Consider the following 19,977-nt stretch of genomic DNA (forward strand, 5'->3'; position numbering starts at 1 on the left):
TGCAATTGAGCCCACAACCTCGGCCGTTGTCCGTCACTCGCCCCCTCAACCCCAGCCGGCAGACCTCGACAATGGCAGCAGCGGCGTCAAAACACATACAATTAGCGCTAGCGCTGCCGGCGCGGCTGCGCACATTCCTCGCGCGGTACCCCCCGGCGTCGATCCTGCCTGCGGGCGCCAACCCCGAGACTCACAAGACGGCCTACCAAGAAGAGACGCCCAACCCCTTCCTGCCTATGAAGCATCCCGTCACAGGGCGTTGGCATGATCCCAAATACTCGCTGCGACGACAGGCCGAGCTGGTCAAGATGGCGCGGGAGCATGGCGTCGAGGAGCTGCTGCCCTTCACGCCCAAGGGCACCGAGACGAGGTTACGCAAGAGGGTCGAGTTGGGGTTGCGCGTCAAGGGCACGGGTGTCGGCCAGAAGGTCAAGGGTCACAAGCACGAGAGGCAGCTGGGTGTCAAGTACGTCTGGATCCACAGTCGGGATTGGCTGGAGATTGTATTGGGAGTGCAGCTTGCTAACCCGTCACTCGACAGGATGGAGAAGAGGAGAGAGGCCATGTTGGCGATGCCGGAACTCATCAAGCAATGGAAAAAGGTTTGTTCTGGAGTTTCGGACATGCCCTGCTTTATGGCACTGCTAACTCACGTCGTAGGTTGGGAGACGGGACTGGACCAAGTTTCCAAAATAAATGGGAATTCTGAAGTGTTTAGACTGTACAATACCGATACCAATGTATAACATCCAACCACCGTGTGCCTCTATCGATGCGGCTCATGGCGATGGCATACCCTGTCCTACGGTTGTCAATGTGGCCTGGTTTCCGCCGTGCATCTGGTCTCTGTTCTCCACAGGGATTGAGCTCTGTGAGCCGTGTTGGCCAAGTGGCTACAGGCATCACACGCCCCAACCTGCATCTGATTCACGGCCTCATTCCATTCAGCGTCTCCCACCATCATATCAATTTCCTCATGGGCTGTACGGCTTCTCTCCCTCCTTTATACATAAACAACGACTGAGAGGGTAGACTAGAGCACGTGATCAGCTCGAAATCATTTTTCCACATTTTTCATAACCTACTCTCCAAATCTCTATCACCAACCCGACCCTCTTACAGCTCACCTCCCACACCTCAAGGGGTATATAACCCAAAATGCCGTCACCACCAATACCCAAGCACAACCCTACCTACTACGAGGTGCTCAACGTCTCCCCGTCAACCGTTTCCTCACTCGATCCAGCAGCAGCAACACAGCTGATCAAGCGCGCCTACCGCCGCGCCCTGCTGAACCACCACCCAGACAAGAAGGGCCCCAAGCGCAACAACTCCCCGTCTACAACCGTATCTTCATTCGCCTCATCCTCATCGTCTTACACGATCGACCAAATCTCAACCGCCTACGCAACACTTTCCCAACCAGCCCAACGCCAAGCCTACGATTTCTCCCTCACACAAACCTCCTCCCAGTCGACGACAGGCGGACCAGAACCAGGATTCCGAACAGGCATCGAGACAATTGACCTCGATGATCTAGAGCACGAAGAATACCACGACAATGACGGCACTGAGGCAAGCAGCACGACGGCAAGGTGGTACCGCTCCTGCCGCTGCGGGAATCCGCGCGGTTATCACTTCACCGAAGCCGATCTTGAGGATGCGGCTGATCTAGGGGAGCTGATGGTTGGATGTGCGGATTGTAGTTTGTGGTTAAGAGTTCATTTCGCTGTTATAGAGGATGATGATGTCCCACGGAATGGAGATGGGAATGGTAATGGGTTGGGTATGAAGGGCGGTGACACTGGGACGGTGGTTTCGGGTTGAAGCTGCTGCGCCAGGTTATCGTATGTAGGGTAGTAGGACAATACAATACCCGACGAGACATGCGTTTGTACGCCACTCCTAGTCACCAGGTTGCACCAAACCGTCGATTCACAGTCTCAGGGCCAGAGTCCGTATTGACAACGGGGTTTTATTTCTTGCCAGGCGATCTTCGCCAGTCACGAGTTGAAGACGCAGGCGATCTGAGAAAGGAATCAATACCCCTTCCGAGATGCTGCACTCTAGCCCTCAACTGCCGTGATGAACCGCCCATCAAGGTCTTGTGTATCTCCGTAAACATGCAAAGGGTACGTGGGATCTCCAGTCCGCGCTCCAAAGACACCGTTTCCACCAAGGGATTTGCCAAACCGGGGTTATCATATCAAGAGAAAGACAACATCTATGAAGCCGCTTACTCGGCCCTGGGCTCCTCCGCAGCCGCCTCCCCCTTAGGCTCCTCAGCAGGAGGAGCCTCGGCCTGGCCCGCAGCAGCAGGGGGCTCGGCCTCGGACGAGGTCCAGAGGGTCTGCGATTTGTCAGATAACGTCCACTCCACAACTTGGAACTGACGATACGTACCAGGTTGTCGCGAAGGAGCTGCATAATCAGGGTGCTGTCCTTGTAGCTCTCCTCGCTCAATGTGTCGAGCTCTTTATCTGACCGTCAGGAACAATCCACATCATCGCAGCGGACGATCACTCACCAGCAATGGCATCATCAAACGCCTGCTTGGCGAGGTGGCAGGCCTGGTCGGGGGCGTTGAGGATCTCATAGTAGAAGACGGAGAAGTTGAGGGCAAGACCCAGGCGGATGGGATGCGTGGGAGGCAGGTCGGTCTGGGCAACTTCGGTGGCAGACTTGTAGGCCGCGAGGGACTTGTCGGCCGAGTCCTTGCGCCGGTCGCCGACGGCAAACTCGGCGAGGTAACGGTGGTAGTCACCCTTCCTATTGACGAGTCAGACACAGAAGCAGAGCACGTAACGCGGCAGAAGGGTACGAACATCTTGTGGTAGAAGACCCGGGACTCGCCAGCCTTGGCAGAGGGAATCAGGTGCTTGTCAAGGACGCTGAGGATGTCCTCGCAAATTTTGGCGAGCTCGCCCTCAATCTTCTGGCGGTACTCCTTGATGAGGCCGACCTGGGTGGAGTTGCCCTTGGACTCCTCCTTCTGCTCGATAGAGGTGACGATTCTCCACGACGCACGGCGAGCGCCAATAACGTTCTTGTAAGCGACCGACAGAAGATTCCGCTCCTCAACGCTGAGATCACGGTCCTCAGAGGCGACGATCTTCATGTTCTCGACCATCTCTGTGTGCGGGTGGAGTGTCAGCGTCGATGATAAGGTTTCTCGGGATTCATGAATACATGCCCTCGTAGCGCTCGGCCTGCTCGGCCAGCTTTGCCAGGTAGACAGCGTCTTCGTGACCCATTTTGACGGATGAGGTATCTGCAGGATTGCGGTTAGCGGTAGATCAAGGCAGGCGGAGTGAGTCGGTGAGCTGAATATGTGGGCGGAAGCGAAATAATAAAAGAAAAAAACCATCTGCTGTAGAAAACAAAATCGCCAAATGTGCGCGCTGATCGCAAGCAAACCATCCCATCAAGCAGCCCGCTCAGGTTGATGTGGATGTGCGCGCTGCTGACTTCATGGCCTCACTCTCCGCTCTCGGTGTGGGGTGGATGCGCAGCTGTACCGGCGTTGGGACGCGGTGATGCACGAGATTTGTGGATAGCTGGCATCGGTCTGCAAGGTAACTAGAACCTGCATCATGAGGTGACGGAAAGGATGGTGACAGCGGCTTCAGAAGGCGAGGGCAAGGCTCGATCGAGTCGGCGATGACGACAGCGGACGAGAAGTGGTGCGCGACTGGGGCGATTGCAAGCAAGTGAGGGGACAATAACCGAGACTCACCTTGTGTTGATGTGGTGGGAGGCGAAATGTCAACGTGATGATGGTCTGTTGCAAGGAGGGTATGGTTGAAAAGGGTTTGCGATGTGGTGTAGTCGCAGGATGTTGGGGAAAGAAGACGAGGACAGGCGAAGTCACCAGTTGTGGATGCAAAGTTGGAAATGAGGAAGGGGCAACAAGGCCGAAGCACAGCGAGCGACAACACCAGGCGGGATGCGTGGGGACCAGTCAAATTCAACCATTGCATTGACTGCACGGCCACAACCTGGAAGCTGACCCCGCCCGGGCGGCCCTGAGGCTTAGCACGTGACAGAGCGTCAGCCTTTAAAACACTGGAGAACAGGGACAGGCGTTAGCAAGGTACGTCACTGATTAACAAGCCTCCAGTCAACCACACAAAACACTATCCACACAGATCCTTCACAACGACACTGCAAGAGGGGCCCTGATAAGCCATCTCCGTGCTGAGACCAAATCGCCTAGCTCGCCGAGGTGCCTTAGGATCTGCCGGCATCTTTCCTGAAGCAGTGCCGGGGCACGGCTCTGCCCGTTCAAGGCGGTCAGACGCGGCATGTGGCATCGGGCAGCAGCAGCCCACCATAAGGCAAGCTGAAGGGGAAGTTTCATTCATGCGTCTCTCCCTGCCCTGCGTGGCTTGATTGCGATGTGCAGGCTGTTCTCAAGTCCTGGCAGCACGTCATTCAGTTTCGGCGTGACAGCCAACATTAATCCCCGATGTGAACAAATCCCCTGTGGCCTTGGGTCATTCCTCATAACGACTTGCATGCCGCAAGTCCACACCTGCGGAGGTTTTGAAGATTGCGAAGCAGACGACATAATGAAAAAACGAATCAAACACCTCAAAAGGATCCGAAACCGTCTGCATGTGGGTCCCACTTTACGATCTAAGACACCTTGAACCCTAAACCTCAAGTTGGTTGGTGATGTGATCAGGTGCTTGCTCATAAACTCGATTTTGAGAGAGAATAACCCGCAATGACAGAGAACCACGCCGGTGACCGGTGACAAGAAATGAGAAATTGTGGACTAAGATTGAAAACCCAACAACCTAGTGCTACCCAACTCTGGCAGTGGCCTCTGCTGCCTCACAGCCTGCCTGCTGAGATTTCGCATGGCTTGGATGGTACCTCAATTGTCAATAGGAATGAACACCTCACAATTAACACAGAGCTCTCTCTCACCACGTTTACCCCGTGTCCGCTCCGCGTCTCTGTTTACTAACCTCACCGGCCCCTGGTCACGCCGACGGGGCAATTGGCTCCCGATACATTCAACTGCTGGAATGTCTTTGCGCCGTACATGGTTTACCAGCAAAAACTTGAATGCCCTGTGCCCTGGTTGACGGTGAGCCGTAGGGTTGTAAGGACGCACACGAATCGAACCATTCCAACGTCAGAAGAACTTCGAGTCGGCGGGAGACACTCAGGCTTCCGAGAACAAGTCTCATGTTCGATGCGGTAATTCGACATTGACCCTGGAAACATTATTAGCTAGTTACTGAGTGAGAGGAAGACGCTTTCTTTCAGATGTATCTGGTGTACAGGAAAGGCAATAACCAAGGGAAGTAGGTTGCTTCTAATTCAGAGTCTACTTCAATTGAAATAATTACCCTAATTGCCTGAACCAGAGTGAAGGATAAGGTAGGGATGTTTGATACGTTATACAATTCAGCCCTGATTGACTTAAAAGCATATAACTTGGTATGGAAAGAAGGGAAACCACTTGAGTTGAGCATTTAGGGGATAACGTTAACTAGTTCTCTCTTCTTTCATTTTTATATTCTCTCTTTCTTTTCCCCTCTATCTTTCTCTTACCAATGTTATTGCCTTCCTTCTTGCCCCTTCTTGCCCCTTATTCCCCCTAATCTTTCTCGTCATACTTCATCGTCATATACGCTTCTTGAACTCTCAAGTGTAATGTCTTACAGGTCATAATTACAAATCATACACACTTCATTTGGTTCCTTATTGCTCACTGACCTCAGTGAAAGCCTGAGCAACTTGAAGAAGACGTAAGCACCATCCTGTCTATCAGTGCGATGTCCATGGTAAACGCCATCAGGCATTGACTGTTGTTGTTATGGTTGGCAACCGAACTTAACACTACCTTCGGACTGGATTGCCGCGAGCTTCCGGGTAATACCACATTCATCGCCGACCCCACACCATGAGATGCTGCGTCACCGTCAGTGCGGGAGGGGACACTAGGGCGGTGGTTCATTGTTAGGAAAGGGGCTGTAATCCTTGAGACCATGCCGGCAGTATAAACTTCCATTTCAGTTGAAAGACATCGAACCCGTCCCTGATTTGGCTCTTGCTCACTGTTCCGAAACAGGCACTGGATGATCACCTATGCTTCAATGACCACCTAGTTGACGTCCGAACTCACATATAACGACTAGTACCGCCCAAAAACCTACCGCAGACCATGACTTTCCTTCGTAAACTCCCCGCTCCCAATCGATCATGCCTCTCCCCTCGGCTCAGCCTCAAGGTGTGGAACACCCCGGCACCACACCACCTCCGAACTATCACCACCACCCGAGACCCGGAAGGGCAGACTCGAAACCGGGTAGCTATCGTGACTGGTGCGGCCCGCGGCATCGGCCGGGCCATCGCCCATCGACTCGCCAAAGACGGCTACAACATCACGGTCTCAGACCTGCCCTCTCTCCAATACCAGCTCAACTCCCTGGTCTCGGAGCTCACATCTGCCGGTGACGGCAAAACCAAAGTTCACGCTCAACCCGCGGACGTCACATCCCCCTCAGACGTCGCCTCCCTCATCAACAGCTCCGCCTCAGTCCTGGGGTCGCTCGACACGATGGTTGCCAACGCCGGCATCGCCCAGGTCAAGCCCTTACTGGACCTGACCCCGGCCGACTTCAGCCGCATGTTCGACGTCAACGTCGCCGGCGTGCAAAACTGCTTCCAAGCAGCGGCCAAGCAGATGATAACCCAGAAAATTCCCGAAGCGAGCGAGATCCGCGGCAAACTCATCGCGGCGGCCAGCATCGTGGCATTCAAGCCGTTTGCGCTGCTCGGCCACTACAGCGCGAGCAAATGGGCAGTGAGGGGCCTGTGTCAGGTGTACGCGATGGAGCTGGCGCGGCACAAGATCACGGTGAATGCGTACGCGCCGGGAATCGTGGACACCAAGATGTGGGAGCTGATTGATGAAGGATTGGCGGAGAGGGAAGGCAAGGAGAAGGGCGAGATGATTCGGAAGTACAGCGACCAGCTGATTGCTCTGGGCAGGACAAGCGTTCCGGAGGACGTGGCGCGGTTGGTGTCGTTCCTGGGGAGCGAGGATGCCGACTATATTACGGGCCAGACGTATATTGTGGATGGCGGGATTATTTTCACCTGAACGATGAGGGGGTCAGGTTGGTGTTAAGACCGATCGATTGTGAATAGTTGTGCCCAATGTAGTATGTGGTCATGATCATTCGATCATTCCAATCTGATCAATGACTGTCACTGGCCGATATTCAAGGTTCCTCTCTTCATTTTTTCATTGCTATATTCTCATTTTTTCTCTCTATTTTCTTCTCTCTCTATTTGACCCTTTCTCTACTTTTCGACCTAGGTAGCCTTAGTCCCTTATCTATTCTTCCTTTTTCTCTATTTCCTTGTACTCCGCAATCGTCTCACTAGACCAATTAGTCCCGCCAAGGGTATCCTATGGGTCGAGCTTCTGTTTTTTGCATTATGGGCCTGGCGTATTCTTTCTTGCGCAATTGACCTTGCGCTCCCAGGAATCTTTTGAGCCGGTGATCAGCTCAATGAATTCTTTATCGCGTTTAGGGCTGAGTTTCCTAAGGTAAAAGCCATCTGATAATACGTGTTTACTCGAATCTTACTTGACCGGGTGCATCGGCATTGGGTTGGACATGATGGAAAGGGGCGAATGCTTTAAGATCAGAGAGTGTCGTTCTAGGCAAGTTTGGTACCTTGTCTGAGCCGAAATGAAGAAGATCTCCGAAGGGTCTTGATGCGAATATGATCTCGCCTTATCGTTTCACTTACAACGCTCTCTTCTTTATATTCTGTCGTACCTTGAACGGAAAACGGATGAGCGACGGATCAACCCGACTCTTCTGCTGCAAGCGTATAACAGATAGCTGACTGGCTACTACTGTGGTCAACCGAAGGTCCGAATCAGACGGGAACCCGCGTGCTCAGCTCTCAGAGAGCGCAATATGTGCTGAAGGTGCCTTAGGCATCCACTATGTGAAGGCCGACCTGTCTGTCGCTGCCTCTCCCAGCTACAGACACTCTCCGAATCGAGAGCTGACTTTTCCCACCGTTCTACTCTCTGGTTACCATTTCAGGAAGAAATCGAGTATGACGCTCGACGCATTGAATGAAGCCGGCCCATCGCCGTTGTGCTTATTATCGTCATCCCAAATGGTTGCCGGCCAGCTATGCCCGATCTTGCACCCATCAAACACATGCGTGACGAGCCCCAAGTTCGGGCCCGTCCCGAACTGACACACACGGCCGCGTCGGCCGTGAGAGAAAAGCTCAAGTTGGTCTCCCCCAGCCCATCTCTCTCTGCCCACAGCTGCACCAAATGCGGAATATACGGGAGACAAAACCGCCTTCGACCGCCGCCCTAGTACGGGATGATCGTGTCGTTTCCGCCGTGGAACTCAATCATGGAGATGTCAGCCCTACTCGCGTTGCAGGTGTTGACCACGGTGTAAGGGTCGCACTGGGCGCCGTCGTCAGTGTTGTCGGGGGCGTAGAAGGCGCCCGACATGGGCGCAAAGACAGCGATCCGCCGCTGGAGAGCACGGCATCGCAGGCGAGCACGTTGCCCACGAAGCCGGCCCCGTCGCGTTTGCCTGTGGCAAAGACGTGGCTACTGTTGAGGCGAAGCCTCAACCCCAGGGCATCGAGAATCTCACTGGTGAAGGCCGTGTCGTTTGTGGTCACGTCAGGGACGCCTTGCCAGCGGTCCTGACGGAGATTTTGGTCTAAATACAAAAAGCTTCAGACTGGGCTTCGCTGAACGTACGTCAACACCCTGCGGATACGCCACCACATACTCCGTGTTGAAGTAGGGGGACGTGAGTAAGTCAAGTCGGCCTGTTGCGAGGCGTTTCGGTTGCCGCCATGGTACGACAGGATGAGGGGCGCCGGTGATGTGCGTGTGATGTATGAGGTAGGCACAAAAAGTAGGCAGCTTCGGCCACCACTGACTGTTTCATTCACGAGTTTGCCGGTCGTGATACCCGAAGCGTTCGGGGTGCATGTAGCAGCAACCGCGGTGAGAGAGGCGATCAGCCCTGCGATGATGGGAGTGCGGCGAGCCATCGGTCGAAGGCCGTAGTTGGTATGGATAACCTCGCATGGCAGGGTTTTCAGATTTGAGAGGGTAGAAGAAGGTTGTATCCTCTTTTTCATCAAGAAACCCTGACTTGCTTCGAGTACCCTCTGAGCGTCCGGTTCCGGCTCTCTTCTCCTTTCCTCGGCGCCCCGTTCAACAGTCTACGGAGTCTACCTATCCCTAGTCCCTGCAGTCGGGAAATGATGTAAGTGGATGCTTTACAGTCATAGGACATTCCTTGATGGGCACCCTGGATTCTGGAGGACGGGACCGAGGTCCAAGTCGATGATGCTCGCTCTCTACCACTGGGTCTCTACGCTCGGGTCACTGCGTTAACTCTAAGACCATCATTAGCAGCCCCAGCTTTGCCCGAGCTTTGACAACCGCTCGCAAACACGAGACATCGTTGGATCTCGTCCATTATTGAGGTAAAAAAACGCGATGATGCGATTTGTCTTGAGGGCGTGGGGTGAGTGTTGCACAACGCACTGTGCTCTGCCCTGAGGCTTTGCACAGTCTAACTATCAGCCGGCAAAAAGCGGGCCAAAGTGACGACAGCTTCCGGGAAAAGCTCTCCACAACGGGAGCTCTGGTGACCTGGTCAGACCACTCGAAGACCACCAAGACCTGCACTCAGACAACTGTCATTAAAACGCCCAAACAAAGCGACAATTTCAGGTTCCGCTCCCCGACCACGAGCAAAACAACTAACAAACCGTCACAATGATGCGCACCTCCGTCGCCAAGCTCGCCCGCCCGGCGCTGCTCTCCCGGACCTTCGCGATGACCGCCCGCGCTATGGCGTCCGGTGACACGGGCGCTCCGCCCAAGACCGGCGGCCAGGGGTGCGTATTCCCTTCATGAGCTCATGACCTGCCTCTGTGGATATCCAAACCGAGATCTGGAGTACACGAGGGAAATGGAAGCAGCAATCGCGACATGTCCCCAATCCCGGAGGCATCCACTCCAGCCTCTCTGAGCTTCCCTGCTGCCACCTACCTCTCCATTTTCCCAACAACACAACACACAACCCAGGCCAACTCACAGAACACAATGAAGCTGACACATACCTTCTTTCTCTCCCCCACAGTGACGCCTTCCAGAAACGCGAGCGCGCCAGCGAGGACTACGCGATCCGGCAGCGCGAGAAGGAGAAGCTGCGGGAGCTCCGGAAGAAGCTGGCCGAGCAGCAGGCCCACCTGCAGGCTCTGTCCGACCACATGTAAGGAGGCCCCGGATTTCGCTTTTATTGTGGAATAAAGGGAACAAAAACCAAGCTTGAAGATGGCGTACTAACGTGATGAAATTGCCTCAGTGACGAGATCACCAAAGAGCAGGGCGGCGAACAGAACTAACCCAAGCGCGACGACGTTCTGTCGAATGGGATCGAACAGTATTACATCGCAGCCTCTATTATGGTTATGTGGATGTGGGATTCGGACCTTGGATGGGAGATGGATAAATCAGAGACTGTTTGTCGGTGGTTGCTGTTCAGCGTGCCGGGACATCCGCTCCATTTTCCTTTCCCTGACAGCAACTTTTGTGACCGGGAATATCTCCGTCACTTGTACAAGTAGATATGCGATTTTCTGGCCACCAAACGTAGAATTTGCATGCTCTGCTTCGATTTCTCGCTGCGCGGCGGTATCGTGTTCTTTTCCCCTGCCTTACACTTGCTGCGCCCCTAAGACATACATGCAGAACTCCAACCCATTACCACGCCATCATGATAGTCCAACAACCGCCCTTGATCTTTTCCTCGCGCTGCTCCTATCTGTACCCGGCCCGGTACGATCGGTAAAAGCTCTCGGCCGCATCCGTCTCGGTGCTGGCCACACTGGCACCCATGTTGCCGCTCGCCTTCTGGGCCGCCGCAACCTTGGCCTGGAGAGCCGCAGCGCTGCTGTCGATCCACTGCAGCTGCGCCAGATGCCCGTTCAGGACGCGGACAATCTGAGTCAACTATCGTAAGAACACACCGTTAGCTTCTTGTATTGGGTGAGAAAGGAAGAGAGGACAACGTACCGGATCGTCAGGCTTGCTGCCCTTGCTGAGCGTGCTTGACATGTCGTTAATCTCCTTGATCATCTTGGTCAAATCCTTGCCCATTTCATCCAGCCTGTCTGACAGCTTCTCGGCAAGCTTGTACGTGCGCTCACGCTCCTGATCAGGGCCGCCGGCCTGCTCACCGGCGGCACCTCCGGCATTCTTGGCAAAGAGCTCGTTCAAATCCTCCTCGTAGCGATCCAGCCACGCCCCGAGCTCCTCCTGCTGGCTCTCCACGTTGCTGAGCTGGCGGTCGATCTCGGCGTTGGCACGCTCGGCCTCGTATGTGCTCGTGTACAGTTTCTGGATCTTCTCGCCGTTCTCAACCAGCATGCGGTCCCACTCGGCTATCTTGGCCGCTTGGTCCTTGAATTCCTTCTGGTATTTGGACAGGTCGGTCGCCCACCGCGTGATAATCTCGTCCATTGTTTTGTTCTTCAGCCGGGGCAGCTGAGACGGGGGCCCCATGGTAGAAGCTGAGAGGCCGGGGGCAGTGCTGGTCTTGCCATCCTGCACAGGGGCCGCTGCTGTGGTGCCCGCCGGCTTGGCGCCGCCCAGCAAACCTGTCGACGCAGGTGCAGTGGTAACGGGAGCAGTTGTTGTTGTCGTGGTAGTAGCTGGTGCAGTAGTAGAAGCTGGCTTGGCGAACAACGAGCCGGTGGCCGCGGAAGTGGCCGAGCTGCTGGTGCCTGTGGTCGTCGCCGGCTTCCCGCCGAACAGGCTGGAGCCCGCTGTCGCCGAGGTGGCTGGCGCCGTGCTGGCGGGAGTGGCGCCTCCAAACAAAGAAGTTGTCGTCGTGGACGAAGTTGCCGGCGCTGTGGTTGTTATTGCGGCCGGGAACAGCGGCTTGGTGGCCACAGGGGTGGAGTCAGCGGGGGCAGCCGTGGTAGTAGGTGTTGCGCCGGCGGCAATCCCAAAAAGAGGCTTTGCCCCCGTAGCCGGTGCAGCCGTGGCAGGAGTACTGGCGCCGGATGTAGCGGCCGCAGCGCCTCCGAACAGCGATGGCGTGGCTCCTGCGGCAGGTGTCTGGCTGGGCTTGGGCCCAAAGAGACCTCCTCCTCCAGAAGTTGCACCATTTCCGGATGCCGGCTGTGTAGTAGTAGGAGCAGGGGTTGTGGTTTGGCCAAACAGACTGCCTGTACCAGACGCGGAAGCAGCAGGCTTCGCTTCTAAGCCACCGCCAAACAGGGATCCCGCGGGTTTGGAGGTATCGGCCGGCGGCGCGCCAGCCGGCGTGGTAGAGCCAAGCCCTCCGAATAAAGGCTTCGCTGGGGTCGCCTGGGCGCCGGTTGTGCTGGCGGCAGAGGAGGTCGCGCCGAGCCCGGAGCCGCCCATGGCACCAAATAGCGAAGTGCCGCCTGCCGCAGATGGAGCCGAAGTGGTCGTTGACCCAAAGAGGCCAGTTGAGGGAGCTGCCTGCGTACCCGTAGCTGGGGCAGCAGTCGTCTCAGCGGTTTTCGTGCCGAATAGTTTGGGTGTATCCGTGGGAGTTGCCGTCCCAGACGCAGGCGTGGAGGTGCTACTAAACAGCGACCCTGCCGGCTTGGCACCTCCAAATAACGCTCCTCCGGACTGAGCGCCTGAACTTTGACCGAAAAGCGATGTGCCCGTCGAGGGCGTGGTTGTGGTGCCTGCGCTACCAAACAGACCTCCGGTCTGACCGGTGGTTGGTGCTGCTCCTCCAAACATTCCGCCTCCAGTCTGAGGTGTGTTTGTTCCACTGCCTGCGGATTTCCCAAATGCGAACGGAGATGCGGTTGAGCCACCTGCGCTGCCAAACAGCCCGCCGGTAGCTGGGGCAGTCGTTGTCGTGGACTGGCCAGCAGCCGCGCTCGACGCAGGGGTGCCGAACGAGAAGGACATCTTGTCGACTGGACTCTCGGCGCTGTATGGAGCTGGCACGGACAAATATCTCAAAACTGAGCTCAGTTGACGGATGGCTGGGGCTGCTGTTTTCAGCGCTTGCAGGGCAGCGCAGGAGGGCGGACACGGGCGAAGCTCTTGCGCGCTGTCGATTCGTTCTGGTAAAGCCCGGCTGATTGAAAGTGAAATTTTTGAGGCTCAGCAATCAAGGTGCAAGGCACTGGCAACCCGGAGGCAATGTAATGCAGCTTCTTCTTGCTTGCCCGGATTCGTCCCTTGATGGAATTGACCTTTGGCGTTGCCCAGGCGCGTCTAGGAAAAGCTTGGGCAAGCAGCCACCTGGGCAGCCGCCTTTGACGCGCGCAGAAGCCAAGCCCAGCACGGGCCATTTTTTGATCCACTTTGCTTGCCCCACTCGGGCAGCTTCAATTTGGTGGATCCACCAATGTGCTCCCGAACTGTCTCGCCCCACTGGAGATCTGAACTCCTAAGCATGATCGGGTCTAGACTCCACCCAGAACCACGGGCTGATGCGCTCCGTCTCCGTACATGACTTGCACTCGGCACTAGAGTGCTTGAGCCTTCAACCTGAAGGCCAGTTCAAACCCAACCGTGGCATATATATCTTAGGCCCACAGCATAAAAGGCAAATCAACTCTGCCTGCCTTTTCTAAGCCGACCCATTCTTCTCCTGGACGACTTGAATTCAGGCACGGCGCTGCTATCTAATAGCACACCATGTCTTCTCGGCGCAACAGCCTCTCTCCCCCTGAGCGGCGAGGCACACTGGATCCCGGGGCCCATGAATTAAGTATGGATTGCTTGATACCTCTCGTGCCTCTGTGCTTCGCACTAATAGACCGCAGCAGAGGCATCCGACTCTGAGGAGCACTACTCCGACGCCCAGTCCAAGCCGGTGTCACCCACCGCGGCGTCGCCCATCCCGCGCACCAGAGTCGAGAGGGTCGACGACAAGCCCGCTTACGGGGAAGTCCCCGGCACGGATGCTTATCGCAAGAGGGAGGGGGATGCCGCGCCGGATGAGATAGCCATCATTCCCGACTCGAGAAATCCATCAGAACCCGAGCCTGAGCAACCGGCACGGTCACCTACCCCGGGCGGGCAGCCCATTCCCAAGACAGTGGTCGAGGAGACACCGGATACGGAGGGCTCTGTGACGCACCCGGAGAACAGGCAAAGGCGCAAGTCGGATGCGCACCCCGACCTGGTAGTAAAGGCCAATGGGCAGAAGGTGGAAGCTGGTGGAGCAGCAAATGGTACGGATGCGTAGCTTGCTTTTGGTGTGAAGCAGTTCCCCTGGTTCTTCTTGTTTTCTCTCCATACCTTGTGTTGACATGTCTTCCCGCGTAGATACTCTAATGGCATCGTCTCTAAGTACTCCCACCACACCAGCACGCGAGTCTTCCGCTGTTTTGGATTACTCTCTGCTAAGCCCTGGCGAGCCAGGGCCTGATAGTGCTGTCTCTGCTGGCAAAGAAGAAGAGGACGGCGATTTTGGGGACGACTTTGATGAGTTTGAAGCGGGCGGAGACGAAGACGACTTCGACGACTTTGAGGGTGGCTTTCAACAAGCAGAACAAACCCCTGCTCCCCAACCACAACCACCACCATTTTCCGCCACAGCCTCGCAACCTCTCTCCTTCGTGAGTCCTCATTTTTCGTCAACCCCCCTCGCAACCCAAGTCAACACTAACTCTTCCAGCCCATTCCCACATTCGACGACCTCGCCCCTTCCGAAATCCACTCCCTCACCGAGCCCTACCTCAACGCCCTCTTCCCGCCCCCGGACTCCTTTCCGCGCTTACCCACCCCCTCGGCAAAGGAGAACCCTATCTTCCTCACCCCACGCCCCGCCTCCCTCTGGTCCCAACTCGTCGCCCCTCCACCGCTCCAACCCCCAGACTGGATCCGCTCGCGCATCCGGCGCCTCTTTCTCGTCTCGCTCGGCGTGCCCGTCGACCTGGACGAGATTCTGCCCGCCTCATCCAAACAGAAGAAACTCGTGCTCCCCTCGGTGCACCGGACGACCTCGTCCGGCTCGCTCGCGGCAAGGTCAACATCATCAGCAGCAGCGCACAGCGGGGACGGGGAGAAGGCCGCCGCGGGGCGGGATTCGGGCTCCCAAGCGGGCGACGCAACAGCCACAACAAAGTCGTCTTCATCAGCCAGAGGGAAAAAGACAGAGGCGGCCGGCGAAGCAGCAGGAGGCAGGGGAGGCAGCAGTCCCGAGCGGAGCTTCGACCTCGTGTCAGCACGGCAGTCCTGCGCGGTCACCGATGCGGCGCTGAACGGCATGACCGACGACGAGTTGCAGGCGCACGTGGCGCGGCTGGAGGCGATGCTGGGAACGGCGCAGGGCGTTCTGAGCTACTGGCAGATGAGGACGGACGAAAAGATTGGGGATCGCGAGGCGTTTGAAGGTGTGATTGAGAATCTGGTCAAGCACGCGCGGAAGGTGAGAAAGTGAAAGGCAGACTGGATAAAGGAGGAACACACGGTATTAGAGAAGGGGTAGTTCGAAGGAGTGTAGAGACCTGAAGGTTCCGGATTACAGCCATTCTGAGTGCCATATCATCCTGATGGCTAGATGGAGGCAGCGGACAAGAAGGCAGACAACGCTGTATCTGGCTGCATAATAATGTTCTAACACCCTAATCCCCGCTTTTGTTTTTCGTCTACCATTCCCGCGCGAAACAGACGAACCTGGAGACCACTCATCCATGACCATACGAGCCCACGACATCATTGATATGTATGGCCGCCGGCCACATGCTCACTGCATATAACTTGGACCCAGACAAACCCTGCGCCCCGGGAAATGCTGACCCTGCCCGCTCCTCAAAGCTCATGCCCTTTTCATTGCACTCGTGGAAAAGAAAGACACTTAGGAGCTGCTGGGCTCCAGCGTGACACCGCTGTGAGGAACTTGTCAGTTTACCTGGCTGTCATGTGTGAGGTGAGACAAGACTTACGCTGCGATAGTAGCCCAACCGATGAGACGCCAGTGTTTCTCAATACGTCTGCTGAGGGCGACCTTCTCGCCAATATTAGTGCATGCCGGGCTGGTGAGTTGCAGCTTGGCGGCATCCTTCTTGATGGCGACAACCTTGGCGCCGGTCGATGTGGAGCCAATGTTGACCATGATGACCTCGTTCTTGGCCAGCTTGTCGACCTTGGCCTGCTTGCCGTCCGCCGTGCGGACACCGAGCAGGCGACGGAGCAGGTAGAAATTGACCTCGATCTCGCTGTAAATCTCGGGCAAGCGGCCCTTGAGACCCAGCACGAAACCAACCAGGCGATCGGCACGGCAGAGAGTAGGATCGATGCGGGTGCCGACACCGATGAGACCGCCGGGGACGGCGTACTTGAGGTCGTTGGCCTCCGAGTTGAGCGAGACAATCCGGCTGAAGATGGGCGTGCACTTCAGGTTGCCCTTGTCGTCGCGCGAAACTATACCAGGCCGAATTTCAATCTCATCGCCGAGCTTTAACAGACCATGCAAGATACTGCCACCAGCGACACCACCCTTAAGCTCCTCGATCTCGGCACCGGGCTTGTTAACGTCGAAAGAGCGGATAACAATCATGGTGGGGTCCATAGAGAAATCCCTAGGAGGGATAGGGATGGTGTTGACGATGGCGTCGTTGATGGCGTCAATGTTGAACTTGAGCTGGGCCGAGATGGGGATAATGGGAGACTTGCCGGCCACGGTGCCCCGGATGAATTTGAGAATTGACTCGTAGTGCTGCTTGGCCGCCTCTTCCCGCATAAGATCGACCTTGTTTTGGAGGATGATGATCTTGTCGAGCTTCATGATCTCAATAGCCGCCAAGTGCTCCGAGGTCTGCGGTTGAGGGCACGATTCGTTGCCGGCAATAAGCAGTAATGCGGCGTCCATGACGGCGGCGCCTGACAACATGGTGCTCATCAGAATATCGTGACCAGGGCAATCAACAAACCTGTCTTCGATGTCAGCCATGTTCATGCCCAGCAACCTTGACAAGCTAAAAACGGGGAGGTCCTTACGAGACGTGACGTAGTAGCCTGTATGTCCCCGAGCAGCCCTCCCGCTCGCAAGGGGGATCCACCTCCTTCTCGCTTTTGTAGCTCCGGTAGCATGTTGGCCGCGGGCATTCTGGGTTGTCACACTTGTAGATCTTGGCGTTGGCATAACCAAGCTTAATGGTGATGTTGCGGATCAGCTCGTTCTTGAAACGGACCGTCTGCACACCGGAGATGGCCTTCACCACGGTTGACTTTCCGTGAGCGACATGGCCGATGGTTCCGATATTGATGGTTGCTTGCCGCGCAATAATTTCGGGGGTCAGAGGACTCAGGGCTTTGATGTCAAGATCTTTGGGGTCTGTCTGGGGCGGCAACGGCGGTCGCTGGACGGCGGGGGCAGGTGCCGGGGTCTTCTTCAAAGCTGACTTGATGGGCTTTTCGGAAACCTCGTGGTCAGACTCGTGAGCCTCGACCTGCGACTCGTTGCCGGAGTCGGAGTCAGACTCGATGTCGTTGCCGAACTTGTCGCCGTTGGACGCCATGATGATGACTCTTCGGCGGGGTAATGATTTTTCTGCGCCCTCTCTTCCCGGGTGATTTCTTCTGTGACCCGGATCGGCTTGCCGCGGTGTGCGATGATCGACTCGAACGCCTGGTAGCGCGATGCACAAGGTTAGCGAGTCGGCGATGGTGGAGGGTATCTGCTAGGAAATCGATTGCGGTAAGAGTGCAGTGGTCGTTAGTTGATATTTCTCACGATTTTCGTGTGCAGTCATAGCCTGCCGTTCAATCCTTGCCAGTCAATTACTCAAGAGCCGCTAGGCCAAATGAGGATAAGAGCATTTTGCCCCACGTTTGGCGATAAAGTGCAGTTGTGCCCAAATGCGGGACGCTTGGACAAAACACTGTGCAAAGCAGAGTCACCTTCCGGTCTATTGTTCCATGGCATATGAAAGAGCGCCAGCTTGCTTGCAAGATGGTGCTATTTATCACATGTTTCTCTAGACAGTACAGGGCTTCATATTTGATGTTTCTGGTGGGCTCGTCTTGCCCTATCACACCAATCCTTCTTACCATGTGTCCTCCATTCTCTTCAACTTCTATCCTCCTCCTGTGGACGCCAGGACGCAGCGCAAGCTACCCGGTATCCCATCTGTCCCGCGAACATTCAATTGAACAGTCTCGTTGGGGCTTAGGCATTAAGATCTCTGCGTTTCCCTCACACACATGAAGTAGATAGATAGCCAGAAGGACGAGGGTTAGGTTTGACGAACGAAAAGTTCTCACTTCGAAACCTTTCCCGCGGAGTCAAGTTTCCTCACATAACAACCGGCTTCTACCAAATGAGGCGAGCTCGCACCGTGAGGTGCCATAGAAGGTTCAAAAATGCAGCGTTTCACTTAGCTTGTTCACCTAATCGGACAGCAAGAGATTTGGCCAGTCCCGACGATGTCCCCTTACCCACGTTTGGGGGAACGACCTCTGACAGAGAGTTCCACGGTTTCAACAGTTTCGTTTCGCCCACTCAGAGAAATTTCAGGGCTTGGACTCGGAGATTTCAATGAAACTTTTGCTTTGCCAAACCTGGTACTGGGCAGGCATTACACTCTGAAAGAGACTCTCTTCTCGGATCCAACTCTGTCCGGAGGGAAGCCGTTGTTTTAAAAAGACTTACACGCAACACAGCCTTAAGCCGTGTGGGAACCCCAAGTCTGTGCTGTGTCGTTCAGCCGTGAGGCTGGTGTTAGAAGTGTTTGAACGGCACTCGGCGCAGGCTCGGGACTTGGACGAACACGGGGCTCAGCCTTGTCGGCTGTTGGAAACGAACAAGGGGAGCAAGGATGGTTCCCCGAGTTCTTGAAGTAAGTCGAAACCAAAGAGACTGTCTCTCCATTACACAAAAGGCGGTCTACCTGATCCCGAGGTCGACGGCTCTCGCCGACAGGGGCCGACCTCTTATGACAAATTCCATGTCGGACCACTCTTGCTTGGCCCGTTCCACGGCATGAAGGGAGAGGTACTGGCTATCCTGCTGGTCAGCGATGACAGAGCGATGGGTCTCGCCACTTGCTGCTCTGAATGCTGGTTGAAAATCTTGGGGGCTATATATTTAGTATAGCGAGCTGCTTGAGTTGTAATGTGTGTAGCACTGGAGGGTAGGATAAGCTGACAGGTAGACTGCCGAGCCGTGTAAAGGCCGGGTGAGTGTTCCTGCTGTTCTCGCTTCCTCCTTTTTCTGGTTACACAAGAGGGCAAGCCAGTCCCGGTACCTTTGAGATTACCGGAAGGATGGAAGGAGGGCTAATTAATCAGTCTCGCCGCCCACCCGCTGATGATAACGAGCAATATCGACGAAGGTTTAAAAATACGGACGAAGTGGTGGGCAAAACTCTGGTTCCTACCTCCGTAGACGCGGTGAGCATGCACTGAACGAGCGCGATCCTGATAGCTGTCGGCGACGACTCTGTGCTTGGGGAACAGGGAGTCAGAAGCGACGCGTTGATCCATACTGATCTGACCGCTGCTAGACATCTAGATTGGAGTATTATTACGTTAAGGGTGATACTGTAGGAACATTGATGGGATCATACCTAACCCTCCCTGCAGCCCTGAAAAATCGAGGTGGTTGGATACAGCAGTCCGCAGTTTTTGTTCGAGAATGAAGTATCAACGGAAATAGCGCAGGAGCTTGATCTGGTGGTGCAGCCTTTGGTTGCCTTCTCGGTTGAGGGTTGTCCTCATCAGTCTTTCCAGCTCAATCGTCCAAGTCCCCCACCGACTGCAGCAGATGCTTGGCGGGCGGTAAAACTGCATGCCCATCACGCCGATCTAAGTCCTGATTGGCTGACTGTTTGCAAGCACTAGCCGGGACCTGTGAGCCGACGTTGATCATTGGCGTGTCGCCCCTCCTCTCCCGCTCTTCCCATCGCCTTGGCGCCCGCCTTCTGTGAATC

At 55.6% G+C, this 19,977-nt stretch overlaps 10 protein-coding genes across 10 annotated transcripts; 5 read left to right on the forward strand and 5 right to left on the reverse strand.

Annotated features, from left to right (window-relative positions):
• Positions 1 to 71: 71 nt before the first annotated feature.
• N657DRAFT_676471 (uncharacterized protein) lies at positions 72 to 696 on the forward strand (the record flags this gene model as incomplete). The annotated part of the gene is made up of 3 exons (XM_062795899.1): positions 72 to 466; positions 542 to 602; positions 661 to 696. 3 exons carry the CDS (start codon positions 72 to 74, stop codon positions 694 to 696), a joined length of 492 nt encoding a protein of 163 aa, XP_062652494.1.
• Positions 697 to 1,188: 492 nt separating this feature from the next.
• On the forward strand, positions 1,189 to 1,743 carry N657DRAFT_538256 (DnaJ-domain-containing protein; the record flags this gene model as incomplete). Its single annotated transcript, XM_062787799.1, has 1 exon — positions 1,189 to 1,743. A coding segment is annotated over one exon (555 nt), but the record flags the coding sequence as incomplete, so codon positions are not given.
• A 273-nt stretch (positions 1,744 to 2,016) lies between these two features.
• Positions 2,017 to 3,345, reverse strand: N657DRAFT_37515 (14-3-3 protein). The gene is made up of 5 exons (XM_062787075.1): positions 3,194 to 3,345; positions 2,826 to 3,132; positions 2,528 to 2,769; positions 2,404 to 2,474; positions 2,017 to 2,224 (listed from the first exon to the last, which is right to left on the reverse strand). The coding sequence occupies exons 1-5, from the start codon at positions 3,252 to 3,254 to the stop codon at positions 2,207 to 2,209; spliced, it is 699 nt and encodes a 232-aa protein (XP_062652496.1). The 5' UTR covers positions 3,255 to 3,345; the 3' UTR covers positions 2,017 to 2,206.
• Positions 3,301 to 4,170, reverse strand: N657DRAFT_37644 (uncharacterized protein). The gene has a single exon (XM_062787087.1). The coding sequence runs from the start codon at positions 3,978 to 3,980 to the stop codon at positions 3,438 to 3,440; it is 543 nt and encodes a 180-aa protein (XP_062652497.1). The 5' UTR covers positions 3,981 to 4,170; the 3' UTR covers positions 3,301 to 3,437.
• Positions 4,171 to 5,812: 1,642 nt separating this feature from the next.
• On the forward strand, positions 5,813 to 7,238 carry N657DRAFT_639214 (NAD(P)-binding protein). Its single transcript, XM_062791735.1, has one exon. It carries the CDS (start codon positions 6,182 to 6,184, stop codon positions 7,121 to 7,123), a length of 942 nt encoding a protein of 313 aa, XP_062652498.1. The 5' UTR covers positions 5,813 to 6,181; the 3' UTR covers positions 7,124 to 7,238.
• An 802-nt stretch (positions 7,239 to 8,040) lies between these two features.
• Positions 8,041 to 9,596, reverse strand: N657DRAFT_686217 (carbohydrate esterase family 1 protein). The gene is made up of 3 exons (XM_062796820.1): positions 8,808 to 9,596; positions 8,581 to 8,735; positions 8,041 to 8,542 (listed from the first exon to the last, which is right to left on the reverse strand). Exons 1-3 carry the CDS (start codon positions 9,163 to 9,165, stop codon positions 8,372 to 8,374), a joined length of 684 nt encoding a protein of 227 aa, XP_062652499.1. The 5' UTR covers positions 9,166 to 9,596; the 3' UTR covers positions 8,041 to 8,371.
• Positions 9,597 to 9,811: 215 nt separating this feature from the next.
• On the forward strand, positions 9,812 to 10,725 carry N657DRAFT_686218 (uncharacterized protein; the record flags this gene model as incomplete). The annotated part of the gene is made up of 3 exons (XM_062796821.1): positions 9,812 to 9,933; positions 10,179 to 10,310; positions 10,404 to 10,725. The coding sequence occupies 3 exons, from the start codon at positions 9,812 to 9,814 to the stop codon at positions 10,441 to 10,443; spliced, it is 294 nt and encodes a 97-aa protein (XP_062652500.1). The 3' UTR covers positions 10,444 to 10,725.
• Positions 10,726 to 10,858: 133 nt separating this feature from the next.
• N657DRAFT_652327 (uncharacterized protein) lies at positions 10,859 to 12,997 on the reverse strand (the record flags this gene model as incomplete). Its single annotated transcript, XM_062794284.1, has 2 exons — positions 10,859 to 11,050; positions 11,114 to 12,997. 2 exons carry the CDS (start codon positions 12,995 to 12,997, stop codon positions 10,859 to 10,861), a joined length of 2,076 nt encoding a protein of 691 aa, XP_062652501.1.
• Positions 12,998 to 13,688: 691 nt separating this feature from the next.
• N657DRAFT_639218 (uncharacterized protein) lies at positions 13,689 to 15,666 on the forward strand. The gene is made up of 4 exons (XM_062791736.1): positions 13,689 to 13,808; positions 13,864 to 14,274; positions 14,369 to 14,661; positions 14,721 to 15,666. Exons 1-4 carry the CDS (start codon positions 13,736 to 13,738, stop codon positions 15,483 to 15,485), a joined length of 1,542 nt encoding a protein of 513 aa, XP_062652502.1. The 5' UTR covers positions 13,689 to 13,735; the 3' UTR covers positions 15,486 to 15,666.
• Positions 15,517 to 17,712, reverse strand: N657DRAFT_639219 (uncharacterized protein). Its single transcript, XM_062791737.1, has 3 exons — positions 17,045 to 17,712; positions 15,991 to 16,977; positions 15,517 to 15,933 (listed from the first exon to the last, which is right to left on the reverse strand). The coding sequence occupies exons 1-3, from the start codon at positions 17,563 to 17,565 to the stop codon at positions 15,903 to 15,905; spliced, it is 1,539 nt and encodes a 512-aa protein (XP_062652503.1). The 5' UTR covers positions 17,566 to 17,712; the 3' UTR covers positions 15,517 to 15,902.
• Positions 17,713 to 19,977: the final 2,265 nt, after the last annotated feature.

This window comes from Parathielavia appendiculata (assembly GCF_033297405.1).
Source record: "Parathielavia appendiculata strain CBS 731.68 unplaced genomic scaffold N657scaffold_1, whole genome shotgun sequence".
NCBI lineage: Eukaryota > Fungi > Ascomycota > Sordariomycetes > Sordariales > Chaetomiaceae > Parathielavia > Parathielavia appendiculata.